This window comes from Oncorhynchus nerka, linkage group LG27 (assembly GCF_034236695.1).
Source record: "Oncorhynchus nerka isolate Pitt River linkage group LG27, Oner_Uvic_2.0, whole genome shotgun sequence".
Taxonomy (NCBI): domain Eukaryota; kingdom Metazoa; phylum Chordata; class Actinopteri; order Salmoniformes; family Salmonidae; genus Oncorhynchus; species Oncorhynchus nerka.
This window is the reverse complement of record NC_088422.1, coordinates 20329353-20351846: the sequence shown is the minus strand read 5'-3', so window position 1 is coordinate 20351846 and position 22494 is coordinate 20329353. Positions and strand designations below refer to the sequence as shown.

General features: G+C 40.9%; 2 protein-coding genes across 8 annotated transcripts in view; one reads left to right on the top strand and one right to left on the bottom strand.

The window, feature by feature from the left end:
- Positions 1-19361, bottom strand: part of med27 (mediator complex subunit 27) — an 89038-nt gene extending 69677 nt beyond the window's left edge. For 3 of the 5 annotated variants that reach the window (XR_010461468.1, XR_010461469.1, XR_010461470.1), the window contains exons 1-2: positions 19130-19361; positions 14771-14915 (exon numbers count right to left, since the gene is read on the bottom strand). Coding sequence is in view for 2 of the 5 variants with exons in the window: in XM_029637249.2 (XP_029493109.1) it covers positions 14771-14915; positions 19130-19332 (348 nt within the window). In the remaining 3 variants the exon portion in view is untranslated. The remainder of the gene's footprint in view (positions 1-14770; positions 14916-19129) is intronic. The other 2 variants (XM_029637249.2, XM_029637245.2) reach the window with 2 other exon arrangements.
- Positions 19362-20235: 874 nt separating this feature from the next.
- Positions 20236-22494, top strand: part of LOC115111318 (netrin-G2-like) — a 69321-nt gene continuing 67062 nt past the window's right edge. For 2 of the 3 annotated variants that reach the window (XR_010461467.1, XM_029637243.2), the window contains exons 1-2: positions 20236-20806; positions 21630-22349. Coding sequence is in view for 2 of the 3 variants with exons in the window: in XM_029637243.2 (XP_029493103.1) it covers positions 22113-22349 (237 nt within the window). In the remaining variant the exon portion in view is untranslated. The remainder of the gene's footprint in view (positions 20807-21629; positions 22350-22494) is intronic. The other variant, XM_029637242.2, reaches the window with a different exon arrangement.

The window sequence follows — 22494 nt, the reverse complement described above, 5'->3', positions numbered from 1 at the left end:
TGACTCCTCCACCCACCATTCATAGAAGTCATAACATCAACCCTTTGGAAGTATCTGGATTTTTGAATAAATTGGTAATCTAAGTCACAACAATAAACAGAGTGTGCTTAAACAAATAACACAAATTATTGTATTTTTCTTGTCGATTTTGAAGTGGAGGTTGGAAAAAGTATGTGATAATGACTTTTCCTAAAGCTAATTGGAGTAAGGAGTCACCTAACCTGGAGTCCAATCAATGAGACAAGATTGGAGATGTTGGTTAGAGCTAGCTTGCCCTTTACAAAAAACTCACAAAATTTGAGTTTGCTATTCACAAGAAGCATTGCCTGATGTGAACCATGCCTCGAACAAAATAGATCTCAGAAGACCTAAGATTAAGAATTGTTGACTTGCGTTAAGCTGGAAAGGTTTACAAAAGTATCTCTGATGTTCATCAGTCCATGGTAAGACAACTTGTCTATCAATGGAGAAAGTTCAGCACTGTTGCTTCTCTCCCTAGGAGTGCCATCCAGTACAGATGACTAAGCTCACAGCGCAGAATGCTCAATAATGTTAAGAAGAATCCTAGAGTCAGGTAAATACTTACAGAAATCTCTGGAACATGCCAACATCTCTGTTGACGAGTCTACGATACGTAAAACGCTAAACAAGAATGGTGTTCATGGAAGGATACCACGGTAGAAGCCACTACTGTCCTAAAAAAACAGTCTGAAGTTTGCAAAAGTGCACCTGGAGGTTCCACAGCGCTACCGGCAAAATATTCTGTGGACAGATGAAACTACCAAGTTGGGTTGTTTGGAAGGAACACACAACACTATGTGCAGAGAAAAAAAAAGGCAGAGCAACAACAAAACCTCATCCCAACTGTAAAGCATGGTGGAGGGAGCATCATGGTTTGGGGCTGATGTGCTGCCTCAGGGCCTGGACAGCTTGCTATCGTCGACGGAAAAATACATTCCCAATTTATCAAGACATTTTGCAGGAGAATATTAGGCTAACTGCCGCCAATTGAAGCTCAACAGAAGTTGGGTGATGCAACAACCCAAAACACAGAAGTAAATACGCCTTCTGGGAGGGGCCCAGTCAGAATCCTGACCTCAACCCGAATGATATGCTGTGGCATGACCTCGAGAGAGCAGTTCACACCAGACATCCAAAGAATATTGCTGACTTGAAACAGTTTCGTAAAGAGGAATGGTCCAAAATTCCTCCTGACCATTTTGCAGGTCTGATTCACAACCACATAAAACTTTTGGTTGAGGTTATTGCTGCCAAAGGAGGGTCAACCAGATATTAAATCCAAGGGTTCACATACTTTTCCAGTCTGCACTGTGAATGGTTAGACGGTGTGTTAAATAAAGACATGAAAAAGTATAATTGTTTGAGTATTATTAGTTTAAGCAGACTGTGTTTGTCTATTGATGTGACCTAGATTTTTATTTCAACCTTATTTAACCAGGTAGGCTAGTTGCTAATTTGCAAATGCGACCTGACCAAGATAAAGCATAGCAATTCAACACATACAACAACACATAGTTACACTTGGAATAAACAAAACATACAGTAAATAATAAAGTAGAACAAAAGAAAACAAAAAGTCTATATACAGTGAGTGCAAATGAGGTAAGTTAAGGGAGTTAAAACAATAAATAGGCCATGGTGGCGAAGTAATTAAAAAATAGCAATTAAACACTGGAATGGTAGATGTGCAGAAGATGAATGTGCAAGTAGATACTGGGGTGCAAAGGAGCAAGATAAATAAATACAGTATGGGGATGAGGTAGGTAGATAGATGGGCTGTATACAGATGGGCTATGTACAGGTGCAGTGATCTGCTCGGACAGCTGGTGCTTAAAGCTAGTGAGGGAGATACGAGTCTCCAGCTTCAGAGATTTTTGCAGTTCGTTCCAGTCATTGGCAGCAGAGAATTGGAAGGAAAGATGACCAAAGGCAGAATTGGCTTTGGGGGTGACCATTGAGATATACCTGCTGGAGCGTGTGCTACAAGTGGGTGCTGCTATGGTGACCAGTGAGCTGAGATAAGGTGGGGCTTTACCAAGCAGAGACTTGTAGATAACCTGTAGCCAGTGGATTTGGCGACGAGTAAGAAGCGAGGGCAAATCAACGAGAGCACATAGGTCGCAATGGTGGGTAGTGTATGGGGCTTTGGTGACAAAACAGATGGCACTGTGATAGACTGCATCCAGTTTGTTGAGTAGAGTGTTGGAGGCTATTTTATAGATGACATCACCGAAGTCGAGGATCGGTAGGATGGTCAGTTTTACGAGGGTTTGTTTGGCAGCATGAGTGAAGGATGCTTTGTTGCGATATAGGAAGCCGATTCTAGATTTAATTTTGGATTGGAGATGCTTAATGTGAGTCTGGAAGGAGAGTTGACGGTCTAACCAGACACCTAGGTATTTGTAGTTGTCCACATATTCTAAGTCAGAGCCGTCCAGAGTAGTGATGCTGGACGGGCGAGCAGGTGCGTGCAGTGATCGGTTGAATAGCATGCATTTAGGTTTACTTGCGTTTAAGAGCAGTTGGAGGCCACGGAAGGAGAGTTGTATGTCATTGAAGCTTGTCTGGAGGTTAGTTAACACAGTGTCCAAAGATGGGCCAGAAGTATACAGAATGGTGTCGTCTGCGTAGAGGTGTACCAGAGAATCACCAGCAGCAAGAGCAACATCATTGATGTATACAGAGAAGAGAGTCGGCCCGAGGATTGAACCCTGTGGCACACCCATAGAGACTGTCAGAGGTCCAGACAACAGGCCCTCCGATTTGACACACTGAACTCTATCAGAGAAGTAGTTGGGAAACCGGCGAGGCAATCATTTGGGAAACCAGGCGAGGCAATCATTTGAGAAACCAAGGCTGTCGAGTCTGCCAATAAGAATGTGGTGATCGACAGAGTCGAAAGCCTTGGCCAGATCGATGAATACGGCTGCACAGCAATGTCTCTTATCGATGGCGGTTATGATGTCGTTTAGGACCTTGAGCGTGGCTGAGGTGCACCCATGACCAGCTCTGAAACCAGATTGCATAGCGGAGAAGGTACGGTGGGATTCAAAATGATTGGTGATCTGTTTGTTAACTTGGCTTTCGAAGACCTTAGAAAGACAGGGTAGGATAGATATAGGTCTGTAGCAGTTTGGGTCTAGAGTGTCACCCCCTTTGAAGAGGGGAATGACCGCGGCAGCTTTCCAATCTTTGGGAATCTCAGATGATACGAAAGAGAGGTTGAACAGGCTAGTAATAGGATTTGCAACCATTTTGGCAGATAATTTTAGAAAGAAAGGGTCCAGATTGTCTAGCCTGGCTGATTTTTAGGGGTCCAGATTTTGCAGCTCTTTCAGAACATCAGCTATCTGGATTTGGGTGAAAGAGAAATGGTAGGAGCTTTGGCGGGTTGCTGTGAAGGGTGCCGGGCAGTTGACGGGGGTAGGGGTAGCCAGGTGGAAAGCATGGCCAGCCGTAGAGAAATACTTATTGAAATTCTCAATTATAGTAGATTTATCGGTGGTGACAGTGTTTCCTAGCCTCAGAGCAGTGAGCAGCTGGGAGGAGGTGCTCTTATTCTCCATGGACTTTACAGTGTCCCAGAACTTTTTTGAGTTAGTACTACAGGATGGAAATTTCTGTTTGAAAAAGCTAGTTCTGTCTCCCAGAGATGAATGTACTTTGGTGCGAAAAGTGCAAATCAATCCCAGAACAACAGCAAAGGACCTTGTGAAGATGCTGGAGGAAACAGGTACAAAAGTGTCTATATCCACAGTAAAACGAGTCCTATATCGACATAACCTGAAAGCCACTGCTCCAAAACCGCCATAAAAAAGCCAGACCATGGTTTGCAGCTGCACATGGGGACAAAGATCGTACTTTTTGGAGAAATGTCCTCTGATCTGAGTTAACAAAAAAATAACTGTTCGGCCATAATGACCATCGTTGTGTTTGGAGGAAAAAGGGGGTGTTTGCAAGCCGAAGAACACCATCCCAACCGTGAAGCATGGGGGTGGCAGCATCATGTTGTGGGGGTGCTTTGCTGCAGGAGGGACTGGTGCACTTCACAAAATAGATGGCGTCATGTCAACATCTCAAGACATCAGTCAGTTAAAGCTTGGTTGCAAATGGGTCTTCCAAATGGACAATGACCCCAAGCATACTTCCAAAGTTGTGGCAAAATGGCTTAAGGACAACAAAGACAATGTATTGGAGTGGCCATCACAAAGCCCTAACCTCAAACCCATAGAAAATGTGTGGGCAGAACTAAAAAAGCATGTGCGAGCAAGGAGGCCTACAAACCTGACTCAGTTACACCAGCTCTGTCAGCAGGAATGGGACAATATTCACCCAACTTATTGTGGGAAGCTTAGTTAAACAATTTAAAGTTAAACAATTTAAAGGCAATGCTCCCAAATACTAATTGAGTGTATGTAAACTTCTGACTCACTGGGAATGTGATCAAATAAATAAAAGCGGAAATTAGTCACTCTACTATTATTCTGACATTTCACATTCTTAAAATAAAGTGGTGATCCTAACTGACCTAAGACAGGGAATTGTTACTAGGATTAAATGTCAGGAATTGTGAAAAACTGAGTTTAAATGTATTTGGCCAAGGTGTATGTAAACTTCCGACTTCAACTGTATGTATAATATATTTGCAAAAATGTCTAAAAACCTGTTTTGCTTAGTCATCATGGGGTATTGTGTATAGATTGATGAGGAAAATAATTGATTTCAGCAATTTTAGAATAACGCTGTAAAGTAACAAAATGTGGAAAAAGTACAGAGGTCTGAATACTTTCATTGTACATCAAACAATGAGTGTACATGTTACTTAGGATTTAAATCTTCTCAAACAGCCTAATTCATACTCTTCAGTGGAACAATGAACCTTAGTGTCCTGCTATTAAAATAATGTATATATACACTGACCAGGTGAAAGCTATGATCTCTTATTGATGTCACCTGTTGAGGGAAACGCAAAATAAATTCCAACCCTTTTGAGAGGACAATAGCGGCAATATATGATATTCAGCACCACAGATAGCAGTCGGATCAAATTACCATGAAATCTGACGATCAGGGCCACAGAGCAGTGGACACAATGGCTGTCTGGTGAAGTTGCAGGGATAATCGAAACTCGTGAACATACTTTTTGGATTTAAAAACCTACCAACAAAAGGAAATATTGTACTCCAGTGATTAATTGAAATACCCACACCAAGCCACACGAAATTGAATAATAAAGCACAGATACAAGTAGTATAATAAACAGGTTCGATCGTAATCAATATTTATTATACTGTTTTAAATAAAAACCAAAAATCACGGGTTGCCGACCTCTGACCTAAGAGAATGAGGTGTGATGGAACCACTATTCAATTATTGACTAAAATAATGTAGGCTACCGCATTGATTTAGAAGACAAATATGATTAAGCAGTCAATACTGATGTAGTTAACAAACCAAGATATTATTTTCACTGGCACGTAGCCCATGGTCTTAGACACTGAAAAGTCTTTGTCACAAGCATTTTGGATTTGGATCAGAATGCTGCTTATAATACTAATACTGCTTATTATCTATCCTGTTGTTTAGTCACTTTACCCCTAACTATATGTACATATCTACCTCAATTACCTTGTACCTCTGTACATGTGTATCCACTGAGTGTACAAAACATTAGGAACACATACTCTATCCATGATAGATTGACCAGGTGAAAGCTATGATCCCTTTTTGAGTTCACTTGTTAAATCCACTTCAAGCAGTGTAGATGAAGGGGAGGAGACAGGTTAAAGGATGATTTTTAAGCCTTGAAACAATTGAGACTTGGATTGTGTATGTGTGCCATTCAGAGGGTGAATGGGCAAGACAAAAGTACCTTTGAACTGGGTATGGTAGTAGATGCCAAGCACACCGGTTTATGTCAAGAACTGCAACGCTGCTGGGTTTTTCACACTCAACACTTTCCCGTGTGTATTACAAATAGTCCACAAACCAAAGGACATCCAGTCAACTTGACATAACTGTGGGTAGCATTGGAGTCAACATGGGCCAGCCTCCCTGTGGAACACTTTCGACACCTTGTAGATTGTTCATGCCCTGACAAATTTAAGCTGTTCTGAGGGCAAAGGGGAGGGGGGTGAAACTCAATATTAGGAAGGTGGTCCTAATGTTTGGTATACTCAGTGTATAGCCAAGTTATCGTTACTCATTGTGTATTTATTCCTCATGATATCATCTTTCTATTATTTTTCTCTCTGCATTGTTGGGGCCCGCAAGTAAGCATTTCCCTGTTAATCTACACCTGTGACAAATACAATTAGATTTCAATGTAATAGGTTTAGAAAACGTATTATGTATCAGTGTATCACACAGTGAAACAGCAGTCAGAGGAGTTGGCTAATATATAATTCACCTTGCTTAAGGCCAAAAAGAACATGACAGGGCAAACAGGCTACCAAGTGAACTACACAGTCACCTTAAATTAGAGCAATAGGAAGAAAAATATGTTTTTATTAAACATAATAGTCTAGGCCTAAGGACAAAATGGACCTTGAGCTTTCTCAAACTGAACATATCTTAGGTTGGGCTATGGTGAGTGACAAGTAGTAGCCGTGGGCTGAACATGTTTCCCTTTAATGAAATGTTTGTTTACTCATTCTTGCATATATCCAGTCTTGAAATCTGGTTGTATTTCTAAAACAGGCTGTATCATTTTTCACACTTTGTTATCATTTTATGCGAACTTACAATCCATGTTTTTGAATATCCTGGAAAGCAATTCATGGAGAAAAAGAACCTGAGATGAATGGCAATTCCAGAAGCACCATGTACCCTTGTTAATGACCTTGGTTTACCACCAGCTTGGGTATAGCCTACCATTTGTGCACACATGAGTCACAGCACAACTGTGCAAACTTTTTTTGTTTGCTGCTTCCTCTATATTTGCGGAACTGGTAATTCTCTAATCAATTGTTTTTACATTAACATAAAGACTGCAGGAGAAAGGGTCAGTGCTGTAGTCTTTGGCCAAGTGCAAGGGGAGCGTCGATACTCCTGCACCAGAGCCCCGGCCCTTCTGTGGACCCCTCTGGAGGCGTGGGGGAGACAGAGATAATCTCCCTCCAACTCTGCTTCACGCCTGGGCTGTGGGTTGGGGAAAAAACACCAGAGGGTGGAGGTGGGGAGAAGATGGACAAAGACACCTAGACACCTCCCTCCCTTCACCAACCACTGTACAAGTCTTTCTCTTTTACACAGAATATCGTACTTTAAGGAGAGGAAAGAAATAATGCAACAGCACTCACCCGTGACTTTAACACAGCAAAACAACAACATTGAATAGCCTGCACAATCTAGGAAGAGTATTCGGTACGTAAACTCAGAAGTGCTACACAGAAAGACAAACCCAAAGGAAAACACTTATACCTGAGTGGATCTACACTGAACCAAAAAATATAAAACGCAACATGTAAAGTGTTGGTCCCATGTTGCATCAGCTGAAATAAAAGATCCCAGAAAGAGCTTACTTCTCTCAAATGTTTTTACATCCCTGTTAGTGAGCATTTCTTCTTTTCCAAGACAATCCATCCACCTGACAGGTGTGGCACAGCAAGAAGCTGATTAAACAGCATTATTGTTACACAGGTGCACCTTGTGCTGGGGACACTAAAAGGCCACTCTAAAATGTGCAGTTTTGTCACACAGTACAATGCCACAGATGTCTTAAGTCTTGAGGGAGCGTGAAACTGGCATGCTGACTGAAGGAAAGCCCGCCAGAGCTGTTTTCAGAGAACTTCATGTTAATTTCTCTACCATAAGCCCCCAGCTTAATTGTAGAGAATTTGGCAGTACGTCCAACCACGTGTAACCATGCCAGCCCATGACCGCTCCACATCACCTCGGGTTTTAGCATGATAATGCACGCAATGATCAGTACACAATTCCTGGAACGTGAAAATGTCCTAGATCTTCCAAGGCCTGCATACTCACCAGACATGTCACCCATAGAGCATGTTTGGGATGCTCTGGATAAACGTATACGACAGAGCATTCCAGTTCCCCCCCAATATCCAGCAACTTCGCACAGTCATTGAAGAGGAGTGGGACAACATTCCACAATCAACAGCCTGACCACCTCTATGCGAAGGAGATGTGTGGCGCTGCATGATGCAAATGGCCAACAGATGGATATCTGTATTCCCAGTCATGTAAAACCGATAGATTTAATACATTTATTTCCTTATATGAACTGTAACTCAGTAAAATCTTTGAAATTGTTGCATGTTGCATTTATATTTTTGTTCAGCATACATCCAAAAAGCAGTTCAACAACATCCGGAGTTCCTATGCACTGGTAATGACGAATGAAAGTACCGTTGACGGGAGGCAAACTACCATAAGAAGTGAAACTTCAGTGTATTTGGGTGGGTGCCCTCTGCCCATGACCGTGAGGAATCAAGTTGGCGAGCAAGTCAGATAGAGACATGGGAAAAGACAGCAGAGGTATGCAGCCTTAGCCGACTGATCAATAGCTGGAAAACTGCTATCGATCAACTGTGTTTATCCTCCCTTTGGGCAAAAAAAGCAACACGCTGGAATGGGAGACAGTTACATGTATCTTTTGGGGCAGAAAAGTATTTAGTCAGCCACCAACTGTGCAAGTTCTCCCACTTAAAAAGATGAGAGAGGCCTGTAATTTTCATCATAGGTACACTTCAACTGTGACACAAAATGAGAAAAAGAAATCCAGAAAATCACATTGTAGGATATTTAATTTATTTATTTGCAAATTATGGTGGAAAATAAGTATTTGGTCAATAACAAAAGTTTATCTCAATACTTTGTTATATACCCTTTCTTGGCAATGACAGAGGTCAAATGTTTTCTGTAAGTCTTCACAAGGTTTTCACACACTGTTGCTGGTATTTTGGCCCATTCCTCCATGCAGATCTCCTCTAGAGCAGTGATGTTTTGGGGCTGTTGTTGGGCAACAACACAATGCTTCTTATGAAGCCACTCCTTCGTTGCCCGGGCGGTGTGTTTGGGATCATTGTCATGCTGAAAGACCCAGCCACGTTTCATCTTCAATGCCCTTGCTGATGGTAGGCTTTGTTACTTTGGTCCCAGCTCTCTGCAGGTCATTCACTAGGTTCCCCCGTGTGGTTCTGGGTTTTTTGCTCACCGTTCTTGTGATCATTTTGACCCCACGGGGTGAGATCTTGCGTGGAGCCCCAGATCGAGGGAGATTATTAGTTGTCTTGTATGTCTTCCATTTCCTAATAATTGCTCCCACAGTTGATTTCTTCAAACCAAGCTGCTTACCTATTGCAGATTCAGTCTTCCCAGCCTGGTGAAGGTCTACAGTTTTGTTTCTGGTGTCCTTTGACAGCTCTTTGGTCTTGGCCATAGTGGAGTTTGGAGTGTGACTGTTTGAGGTTCAAACAGAAGTTCAAACAGGTGCCATTAATACAGGTAACGAGTGGAGGACAGAGGAGCCTCTTAAAGAAGAAGTTACAGGTCTGTGAGAGCCAGAAATCTTGCTTGTTTGTAGGTGACCAAATACGTATTTTCCACCATAATTTGCAAATAAATTCATTAAAAATCCTACAATGTGATTTTCTGGATTTGTTTTCTTCTCATTTTGTCTGTCATAGTTGAAGTGTACCTTTGATGAAAATTACAGGCCTCTCATCTTTTTAAGTGGGAGAACTTGCACAATTGGTGGCTGACTAAATTCTTTGATATCAATATAATTTTCAATATCAACAATTTGAATGTTTATATCAGTAATTCAATGTTTTTATATAAAAATGTAATTATCAATAACATATTCAAAAAATATATATTAAACACTGAATAAATATAATTATTGATATCAAACATTACAATTATTGAAAGATATTCAAAATGTTTTATATAAAAAATGGGATATGATAGATAAAAGATTGTTATAAAATAGATTTATTTATATCGATACATCTATTTTTTTATATCAGAATTGCATAATTCCAGACTGACCACATTTCCCTTAAATTAAATAACTTGCAGGCGGCAGAAGCCATTCATTTGTTTATGTCCCTGTTAGTGAGCATTTCTCCTTTGCCAAGTTAATCCATCCACAGATGTAGCATATCAAGAAGCTGATTAAACAGCATGATCATTACACAGGTGCACCATGTGAATGTTCAATTCTCTACCGTAAGCCATTTTAGAGAATTTGGCTGTACGTAGAAACGGACTAAAAACCTCAGACCACTTGTAACCACGCCAGCCAAGGACTCCACATCCGGCTTCTTCACCTGCGGGATCGTCTAGGACCAGCCACCCGGACAGCTGATGAAATTGAGGAGCATTTCTGTCTGTAATAAACGCCCTTTTGTGGGGAAAATCCCATTCTGATTGGCTGGGCCTGGCTCCCAAGTGGCTCTCCCAGACCAACCCATGGCTGCGCCCCTGCCCAGCCATGTGATATCTATAGATTAGGGTCTAATTGATTTACTTAAATTGACTGATTTCCTTAAATTAACTATAACTCATAATCTTGAAATTGTTGCATGTTGCGTTTATATTTTTGTTCAGTATAAATCCGCAAAAACGTGGCAAAGCAGCTTACTTTTTGTCTTGGATACAACGTGTTATGTTTGGGGCAAATCCAATACATTACTGAGCATCACGTTCCATATTTTAAAAAATAGTGGTGGCTGCATCATGTTATGTAATCGCTTGTAATCGTTAAGGATGGGGGAGTTTTTCAGGGGGAAAAAATAAGCTGAATGGAGCTAAGCACAGGCAAAATCCTAGCCCGAAATCTGGTTCAGTCAGACACTGAGAGATGAATTCACCTTTCACCAGGACAATAACCTAAAACAGGCCAAATCTACACTGGAGTTGCTTACCAATACAATATTGAATGTCCCTGAGCGGTCTAGTTACTCTTGACTTAAATCGGCTTGAAAATCTTTGGCAAGACTTGAAAATGGCTGTGTAGCAATGATCAACAACCAATTCAACAGAGTTTAAAGACTTTGAAAATAATAAAATGGGCAAATATTGTACAATCCAAGGTGTAGAAAGCTCTACAGACTTAGGCAGAAAGACTCACAGCTGTAATTGCTGCCAAAGGTGATTGCAACATGTATTGACTCAGGGGTGGGAATACTTATTTAAATTAGATATTTCTGTATTTCATTTTCAATATATTTGAAAAAAAATGTCTAAAAACACGTTTTCACTTTGTCATTATGGGGTATTATGTGTAGATGGGTGAAAAACAGTTATTTAATACATTTTGAATTCAGGCTATAAGAACAAAATGAGGAATAAGTCAAGGGGTATGAATACTTGATGAAGGCAATGCACCTTCCTTAATGAAGATACGCTACCTTGCGTTCTCTTATCTATATAAGAGCACTAAGAGGGAGTCTTGTGTGTAAGGGAAATAACGTTCATTGAGTTATTTTCTTGTGAAAGCCAAGTGATCAAAGGAAGTCAAAGTACCCCATGAAAATGGACATTGAAAATGGGGACATGGGGTTCAAGATCACTTCAGGCACAAGTGTATCAGATACTGGAGTGGGAGACATCTGTGCATTCTCAACAGGAGAGCCCTGGACTTTTATATTAGGCTACATCAAACATTGTGACTGGCTCCATCACAAGCACTCCAGAACATGGTCAGAAAACTGCCACAGTGATACATAAAAATCTTATTTCTAAAACAATATTAGTCCACAATGGTGACTTAGTGAGCACCCTTTCCAGTGCGAAATAAAAGGCAATAGTCACCCTGAAATAAAAATAAGCTAGATACCCCAAACTTTTGAACGGTAGTGTAACTTAGAAATGTCCTTGTTTTCCATTTATTTATTTCACCTTTATTTAATCAGGTAGGCCAGTCGAGAACAAGTTCACATTTACAACTGCGACCTGGCCAAGATAAAGCAAATCAGTGTTACTGATAAAGCAAAAACAACAGAGTTACATGGGATAAACAAACGTACAGTCAATAAATAACACATTAGAAAAATCTATGTACAATGTCTGCAAATATAGTAAGTTTAGGGAGGTAAGGCAATAAATAGGTCATAGAGGCAAAATAATTACAATTTGGATTAACACGAGTGATAGCTGTACAGATGATGATGATGTGCAAGTAGAGATACTGGGGTGCAAAAGAGCAAAAAAATAATAATAACAATGTGGGGATGAGGTAGTTGGGTCTCCGGCTTCAGTGATTTTTGAAATTCGTTCCAGTCATTGGCAGCAGAGAACTGGAAGGAAAGGTGGCCAAATGCTTTGGGGATGACCAGTGAAATATACCTGCTGGAGCGCATGCTATGGGTGGGTGTTGCTATGGTGACCAGTGAGCTGAGATAAGGCGGGGTGATGAATATGTAGCGAGGGCCAGCCAACGAGAGCATACAGGTCGCAGTGGTGGATAGTATTTGGGATGCTTTGTTGACGAAATGGATGGCACTGTGATAGCCTCCAACACTACTCAACAAATTGGAAGCAGTCTATTTTGTAAAAGACATCGCCGAAGTCCAGGATCGGTAGGATAGTCCATTTTAAAAGGGTATGTTTGGCAGCATGAGTGAAGGAGGCTTTGTTGCAAAATTGGAAGCCGATTCTAGATTACATTTTTGATTGTAGATACTTAATGTGAGTCTGGAAGGAGAGTTTACAGTCTAAACAGACACCTAGGTATTTGTAGTTATCTACATATTCTAAGTCAGAACCGTCAAGAGTAGTGATGCTAGGAGGGCGGGCAAGGGCAGCAATCGGTTGAAGAGCATGCATTTAGTTTTACTAGCATTTAAAAGCAGTTTGAGACCACGGAAGGAGTGATGTATGGCATTGAAGCTCGTTTGGAGGTTTATTAACACAGTGTCCAAAGAAGGGCCAGATGTATACAGAATGGTGTTGTCTGCGTAGAGGTGGATCAGAGAATCACCAGCAGCAAGAGCGACATCATTGATATATACAGAGAAAAGAGTTGGCCCGAGATTTGAACCCTGTGGCACCCCCATAGAGACTGCCAGAGGTCCGGACAACAGACCCTCCGATTTGACACATGAAAACATTCATGAAAATATTTGCAAAATGAATAGGAAATATAGTCAAGACGTAAATGTTGACATGGTTATAAATAATGATTTTTTTATTTAAATAGTAATTGTGTCCTTCAAACTTTGCTATCGTCAAAGAATCCTCCATTCCAGCAATTAAAGCCTTGCAGACCTTTGGCATTCTAATTGTCAATTTCTTGAGGAAATCTGAAGGGATTTCACACCATGCTTCCTGAAGCACCTCCCACAAGTTGGATTGGCTTGATGGGCACTTCTTACGTACGGTCAAGCTGCTCCCACAACAGCTCAATAGGGTTGAGATCTGGTGACTGTGCTGACCACTCCATTATAGACAGAATACCAGCTGACTTCTTTCCTAAATGGTTCTTGCATAGTTTGGAGCTGTGCTTTGGGTTATTGTCCTGTTGTAGGAGGAAATTGGCTCAAATTAAGAGCCGTCCACAGGGTATGGCATGGTGTTGCAAAATGGAGTGATAGCCTTCCTTCTTCAAGATCCCTTCTACCCTGTACAAATCTCCCACTTTTACCACCAACAAAGCACCCCCAGACCATCACATTGCCTCCACCATGCTTGACAGATGGCGTCAAGCACCCCTCTAGCATCTTTTCATTTTTTCTGCATCTCACAAATGTTCTTCTTTGTGATCCGAACACCTCAAACTTAGTCTATCCATAACACTTCTTTCCAGTCTTCCTCTGTCCAGTGTCCATGTTCTTTTGCCCATCTTAATCTTTTATTTTTATTGGCCAGTCTGAGATAAGGCTTTTTCTTTGCAACTCTGCCTAGAAGGCCAGCATCTCAGAGTCGCATCTTCACTGTTGACGTTGAGACTGGTGTTTTGCGGGTACTATTTAATGAAGTTGCCAGTTGAGGACATGTGAGGTGTCTGATTCTCAAACTAGACACTAATATACTTGTTTTCTTGCTCAGTTGTGCACCAGTATCGCTTTTCTGTGAAGAGTAGTAGACAGCGTTGCACGGGATCTTCAGATTCCTGGCAATTTCTCGCATGGAATAGCCTTCATTTCTCAGAACAAGAATAGACTGATGAGTTTCAGAAGAAAGTTATTTGTTACAACCTTACTGTGAAATGCTTACTTACAAGCCCTTAACCAACAATGCTGTTCAATAAATAGAGTTAATAAAATATTTACTAAATAAACTAAAGTAAAAAACAAATCTAATCAATCAAAAAGTAACAACAAATGTACATTATAACGAGGCTATATACAGGGAGTACCGGTACCGAGTCAATGTGTGGGGACTCAGGTTAGCCGAGATCATTTGTAAGGTGACTATGCATAAATAATAAACAGCGAGTAGCAGCAGCCTATGCTTTAAAAACGTAACAATTTCGCAACAATAGGGTGGTCCGGTGTTTTTGTGGCTAACAGAGATGCTAACATGTCATTGTAGGTCTTTCGCTAATGCACTGGAAGCGTATCACGGAGGAAACGGGAGCTCCTAAAATTGGGATAATAGATGGGATACAAACAAGTATTTCTAAGGATGGAGGGGCTTCACATTGACATTCGAGGAAATAATCCACAAGATTCCAATATTTCACACAGCATGAAAGAAACTGCATTGCAGAAAATCCAGTACGCACTACGACTGAATACTGGCCTTATATTTTGTAGCCCAGTAGAAAAGCTTAGCCTACCTTGTTAGACCACTTGTAAGCCTGAAGGAGCTGACTGTACAACGGAGTCTTGTCCTGAACTGGGTCCAGACTCAGCAGGCCACTGTTGTGAAGGGGATGACTCTCTGAAGGTCTGCCAACCAGCGTACTGAGGCGTTCCAATTCACTACGCAAGTACATAGAATAGCAGCTGTTAGAATAGGCTTGTTGTTCCCTTTAACACATCAATAAAAAGACAACAGAATAGATTCACCACAATGGAGACAACAAAGAACTTATATCAATACACATGTATATTAATCATCTAAGATTTACAAGACTATCCAAAGAAAACAGCACACATAGCAAATGCCCAATATTTTCAATTAAAAGTGCTTTCCTGTTAATATTTTACAAATCTGATGTCATTTATACTTTTAGAACAGTTCGTGGTTCTGCATGGTTCTACAGCATTGCTAAATATGCAAAGTGGTCCACAAAAAAAAATCTTTATTTTTCAGCATATTCCTTTTTGGGAGAATAACATTTACAATGGGGCAAAAAAGTATTTAGTCAGCCACCAATTGTGCAAGTTCTCCCACTTAAAAAGATGAGAGAGGCCTGTAATTTTCATCATAGGTACACTTGAGCTATGACAGACAAAATGAGAAACAAAATCCAGAAAATCACATTGTAGGATTTTTTATGAATTTATTTGCAAATTATGGTGGAAAATAAGTATTTGGTCACCTACAAACAAGCAAGATTTCTGGCTCTCACAGACCTGTAACTTCTTCTTTAAGAGGCTCCTTTGTCCTCCACTCGTTACCTGTATTAATGGCACCTGTTTGAACTTATTATCAGTATAAAAGACACCTGTCCACAAACTCAAACAGTCACACTCCAAACTCCACTATGGCAAAGACCAAAGAGCTGTCAAAGGACACCAGAAACAAAATTGTAGACCTTCACCAGGCTGGGAAGACTGAATCTGCAATAGGTAAGCAGCTTGGTTTGAAGAAATCAACTGTGGGAGCAATTATTAGGAAATGGAAGACATACAAGACAACTGATAATCTCCCTCGATCTGGGGCTCCACGCAAGATCTCACCCCGTGGAGTCAAAATGATCACAAGAACGGTGAGCAAAAATCCCAGAACCACACACCTAGTGAATGACCTGCTGGGACCAAAGTAACAAAGCCTACCATCAGTAACACACTACACCGCCAGGGACTCAAATACTGCAGTGCCAGACGTGTCCCCCAGTACATGTCCAAGCCCGTCTGAAGTTTGCTAGAGAGCATTTGGATGATCCAGAAGAAGATTGGGAGAATGTCATATGGTCAGATGAAAGCAAAATATAACTTTTTGGTAAAAACTCAACTCGTCGTGTTTGGAGGACAAAGAATGCTGAGTTGCATCCTAAGAAAAGAATGAATAGGGCCATGTATCGTGAGATTTTGAGTGAAAACCTCCTTCCATCAGCAAGGGCATTGAAGATGAAACGTGGCTGGGTCTTTCAGCATGACAATGATCCAAAACACACCGCCCGGGCAACGAAGGAGTGGCTTCATAAGAAGCATTTCAAGGTCCTGGAGTGGCCTTAGCCAGTCTCCAGATCTCAACCCCATAGAAAATCTTTGGAGGGAGTTGAAAGTCCGTGTTGCCCAGCAACAGCCCCAAAACATCACTGCTCTAGAGGAGATCTGCATGGAGCAATGGGCCAAAATACCAGCAACAGTGTGTGAAAACCTTGAAGACTTACAGAAAACGCTTGACCTCTGTCATTGCCAACAAAGGGTATATAACAAAGTATTGAGATAAACTTTTGTTATTGACCAAATACTTATTTTCCACCATAATTTGCAAATTAATTAATTAAAAACCCTACAATGTGATTTGCTGGATTTTTTTTTCTCATTTTGTGTCACAGTTGAAGTGTACCTATGATGAAAATTACAGGCCTCTCTCGTCTTTTTAAGTAGGAGAACTTGCACAATTGGGAGCTGATTAAATACTTTTTTGCCCCACTGTATGTTAGAGTCCTTCACGTCAACAGTATCTAGCGAGCGCAACAAATGTTTTACATTCAACCAGGTTTCCATCCAACCTTTTTATGTGAGTAAAGTAAGTCAGATACAAAATGTCATGACAGGCCTGATGGAAACAGAATTTTTGTTGGTAAACTTTCCAAATGTCTACAAAACAGAATATGCTAGACAGGGTGAGATCTTTCTGTGTCTGTAAAATTAATTATGCGAGAAATGTTGCTGGAAAGCTTATGCGCAAATATTGATAATAACCATCATATCAAAGTAAACTTGGAGTCACACGATGACATGTTGTGTGGTCCTCCCACTAGACTCGTTGGGAAAGTATGCAGTTTATTAGGCTACAGATTAAATAAATTGTGATACAGTGATGAGCTTGATGCTCCTTTCCAATAAACATTGGGGGTCTTATTCGGATGACACCATTCTGTATACTTCTGGCCCTTCTTTGGACAATATGTTAACTAACCTCCAGATGAGCTTCAATGCCATACAACTCTCCTTCCGTGGCCTCCAACTGCTCTTAAATGCAAGCAAAACTAAATGCATGTTCTTCAACCGATCGCTGCCCACACCTACCCAACCGTCCAGCATCACTACTCTGGACGGTTCTGACTTAGAATATGTGGACTACTACAAATACCTAGGTGTCTGGTTAGACTGTAAACTCTCCTTCCAGACTCACATTAAATCCAGAATCGGCTTCCTATTTCGCAACGAAGCCTCCTTCACTACCCTAGTAAAACTGACTATCCTACCGATCCTTGATGTCATTTACAAAATAGCCTCCAACACTCTACTCAGCAAACTGGATACAATCTATCACAGTGCCATCCGTTTTGTCACCAAAACCCCATATACTGCGACCTGTATGCTCTCGTTGGCTGGCCCTCGCTTCATATCCATCGCCAAACCCACTGGCTCCAGGTCATCTATAAGTAGTTGCCATGTAAAGCCCCACCTTATCTCAGCTCACTGGTCACGAAAGCAGCACCCACCTGCAGCACGCGCTCCAGCAGGTATATTTCACTGGTCACTCCCAAAGCCAATTCCTCTTTCGGCAGCCTTTCCTTACAGTTCTCTGCTGCCAATGACTGGAACGAACTGCAAAAATTACTGAAGCTGGAGACTCATATCTCCCTCACTAGCTTTAAGCACCAGCTGTCAGAGCAGCTCACAGATCACTGCACATAGCTCATCTGTAAATTAGCCCATCCAACTACCTCATCACCATATTGTTATTTATTTTGCTCCTTTGCAAACCAGTATAGCTACTTGCACACTCATCTTCTGCACATCTATCACCCCAGTGTTTAATTTGCCATACTGTAATAATTTTGCCACTATGGCCTATTCATTGCCTCACCCCTCTTATCCTACCTCCTTTTGCACACACTGTATATAGACTTTCTCTATTGTATTATTGACTGTATGTTTGTTTTTCCATGTGTAACTCTGTGTTGTTGTTTGTGTCGCACTGCTTTGGTTTATCTTGGCCAGGTCGCAGTTGTAAATGAGAACTTAAATAAAGGTGAAAAAACAACATGATGATCGTTGCTTGCTGCCATTTGACAAATAAAAATAAATCTCACTCTTTTGTCCATAATAATTTCATCATGTAGGCTATATGGCGCTGTTGGCCACAGCACACGTGCCAATTGCAGAGTGGGCACTCGCTATATAATGGAACATTCATCAGTAGAGTTGAAAATGTGATGGAAACCCATTTCATTTTATTTGCAAAAAAGTCTAAAAACATGTTTTCATTTTGTAATTACGGGGTATTGTGTGTATACGAATTCAGGCTGGTTAAATGGAAACCCATTTAACTTGTATTTTTTTATCAGTAGATGGGAATTTAACCCCAATAGTTAAAAAAAAATGTTAACTACATCATCACACACAGCCTTCTTTCTGCAACACGTCAATTTGATGCAAACACATCTCTGGTGGGAAAATGCGCATATTATTTTTATGCTGATTTTAGAATATTTGCATAAAAAAACTGTCGCCAATTGGATGGAGACATAGCTATTGACAATCACCATGTAATGGAAAGCACTTTGAGGTGTGCATGCAAGACTTGCCAGTGTGCTGGGGTTAGCTAGCTAGCTAGTTGCTATTATGCGTTTTTTATAATTTTTGTAACGAAAAGCGCTATATAAAATACATTATTATTAATTGCTCTTGAGCACACACACAAGTTAACGTTACATATATATACACGCACACCATTTCTACTTCAACAGTACATTCCTCACGGACTATAACTAAACAGCACGCTGTCTGTTAACAGCAAATATTTCGCATTTTCTTGTTTACAGCTAGCTACGGCTAACGTTACTCACTTCAAGTCGCGATTCACAGACTGCAGGTTATCTTGAAACTCGGTAATAAAAACCTTTTCGCGTCCTTCAAGGGTTTCTTTGTTTTTCATCCCATCTTTCAGAGAGTCAAAAACCCTTGTTACACTCGAACGAAGTGCCTGAATAGCATTTATTGCTTGAGAAAATGCTTCTAAATTCACACCGACGTTCATTGCGTCCGCCATTTTTTCCACACGCTGGGACTGTACGTCGCACAAACAACGTCATTGATTTGGAATGCATGTAGCAAGGGAATTGTAGTTCTCTCTTCCCATGCCCACACGTTTGCTCTCATTTGCCAACAACAGGTATAACATTCCCCCTTAATCAATTTTTTTGTTAATCATTGCTAAGTTTTCTGTCTACAAACATTGTGTCACTGCCTGCCTGTGACAATAATTTGGCTTCATGTGACCCTGTAGAAATGTGTAGGCTCATTGTTTCCTCTACTCCCAAGTGGCGCAGCGTTCTGAGGCGCTGCATCTCAGTGCAGAGAGGCGTCACTACAGTCGCTGGTTCGATTCCAGGCTGTATCACATCCGTCCGTGATTTGGAGCCCCATAGGCCGGTACAAAATTGGTCCAGCGTCGGCCAGGGTAGGCTGTCATTGTAAATAAGAAGTTGTTTTGAAACTGACTTGCCTAGTTAAATCAAGGTTAAATTTACAGCAACAAATAAAGTGTGTGTGACCATCAGGACCATGGACAGCTCAACTTCCTTAATAAGTTAAGAAGCTACCCTTGGCTTGATGCTATTACTTGAATTACACCTATATCCTAAAGTCGCACCTTTAGGGTTAGGCTACTTTTTCGTTTTACTGTCCATCTGTCTTAATTATTCATTAATGCAATTGTCAACAATAGAAAAGCATAAGCTAGCCTACATATTCCTCTAGAGTTTTAGGCTACAGGCCTAGACTGTTTAGAATGCATAGACTATACTTTTCAAGAGCCATAAAGGAACTTCAAGTTGTTTAACTGTAAAACAATTTGCGTTAGTCTATTGCTGAGTGAAAACTAGATATCCATATCTGCCTTGAGTGACTCGTTTGAGCTGTTCCTTTAAGCAGGACAGGTAGCCCGATCGACTCATGGGATGGTTATATTACTGGGCGGTAGATGAAGTTGCGCACCCTCTTCACAAACACGTAGTTTGCAGATCAGATTCTGACGAAAAGAGCGCAGGAGAACAAGAGCAGTAGGGATTTTTGAAATAAGATAGTGTGTTAATGCATGGGGAAAGTGAGGTCGAGAGAGAGAGAGAGAAATTAAGCTATTTCCTTCTGCCCTTGAGCGCGTAGGACAAAACTGATATCGTAAAAAGTAGGGGAACATGAACAGACGCAATGCCATTCCTGAAAAAGTATTGAAATATGATATATTTAGAAGTAATCTATTGCGCGTACGGGATGTAGTCGGTATCATCATAACAACGCACTGCTTTCCTCAAAAGTATCAAACAGAAGAGAAACAAACAGAAGGGGAGAGCATCTCATCTAATCCTCTTACTGAAGGGAATACAGTTAAGTACAGTGACGTTAAGCTTCTTTTTAACGACGAACCAAGGTGCAACGGCAGGCTTCAGAATGCTGACAACACTTTTGCAAAGGGATGCACCCATGGCAGAATATGAACATGCCTACCTTCTCGGAGCAATTTGGTAAGTGCCGTGCTATTCGAGTTCTACCTAGAACACGAGGAATTGATGGTGCTTATTTATATATCTATTAAAAACGAATTACACCGTCAAAATGAATCATGCTTGCAACCATGCAGTAATGACTAGCCACATATTTCGTATTACCTTTATACATTTGGAATCATAAATACACTTCAGAGAGCTTTAGAGGTTTGACATAGGCTGTAGTGTCAAAGTTGAGAACATCCGTACCCCACCTATGGGAGTCCAAACATTTTCAAAGTTTATAGAATTAGTCACAATGCGACATTTCTAGCGTGTTTATTTGCAAAGTGTAGCCTAGGTATGTCTCCATTTGCCTGGGAGAAATGGTCGACAGTTCCGTTACCTCTAATGGCAGAGTATATGAGTTCAACAGTCATCCTTCTGTGGGGACGTTGGATAACTTTTTGAACTTGCATTTGAGTTAGGAAAATGCATCAATTATGGTCGTCTTATGAATATGAATTGGTTGTGAAAACAAAGTGAAAGGCTACAATATTTCAGATTTAGGTCTACACCGATATGTAATATAAAGGGTTTCAAATATGTTCAAGTTTATCTAATTAAAGATTGATGGTTGTTAGTTGTCGTAAAAATAAATAATAATAATAATAATAATAATAATAAAGAAGTAGCAGTAGCCTACAGTAGAGTTTTAGTGTGCCTTATTTTGTTGAAAATGTGAGTGGCAATTCTCCCCCCAATAAGCTGCCCACTGGGCACAGACATCAATTCAACGTCTATTTCACGTTTATCGTCCAGTGTGTGTTAAACAAATTGTCTTTTCTCCTTCTCGATATAGCCAAAAATGGAGCATGTAAACCCATCATTTGAATGACATTAAACTCAACAAAATCTCATCAAGAGGGAGCTTCTGAGTGGACCGCGGGAATATTCTAAATGGTATAGGCTACTCATGGACATGCGACTGCTTTTACTGTGACTTGCCTGGAGTGCCAAAGGTGTTTGATCTGAGCAAGATTTGCATGTCACCAATATCAAACACAACAGGCTCCTTTTAAAGTGCAACTAGCTATACTTTAAAGGAATGCTTTCATTGATGTAATTTCAACGTAGGACAACACATATTTCGAAACTAAAGTACATGTAGCTTATTTGGGAAGGCATAGGCCTAGATTTGTATAGACATCCAGCAGAGTTAAGTTGTATCCTACAAGCGGCAGGTGTCTCAACATGAAAACAAAACGGATTCGAAGCTGATCCTCTCTGTGTGTGGACCGACGGTGGCACATCTTGCCTCCCTCCAGACACTTGGTCTTGGACGATGGATGTGGTCTCTACGAGTGCCATGCTCTCACATGTGGTCTTTCTTCTGCACTTTGTGACTTTGACACTTGGACAGTATGACATATGCAAGAGTCTGGTTAGTATGGATAATGGACAAACATGGGAGTTTTACGCATGCCAACCCAAACCCACGGCTATGAAGGAGTTCATGCAAATTACGGTGGATCCCCTTGGCATCACTTGCGGCAATCCCCCGGAGAGGTTCTGTACTCTGGTAAGTTTCAGGTTCATGATTTTTACAATGGGCCTAAACTTTGAAGTGTTGTCTCTATAACAGGAAATTGACATGGAAGGAGATGTTAGGACAATGATGGCATGACAATGTACCTTTTCTATGAGACAACTCAGGACAGAAGAGT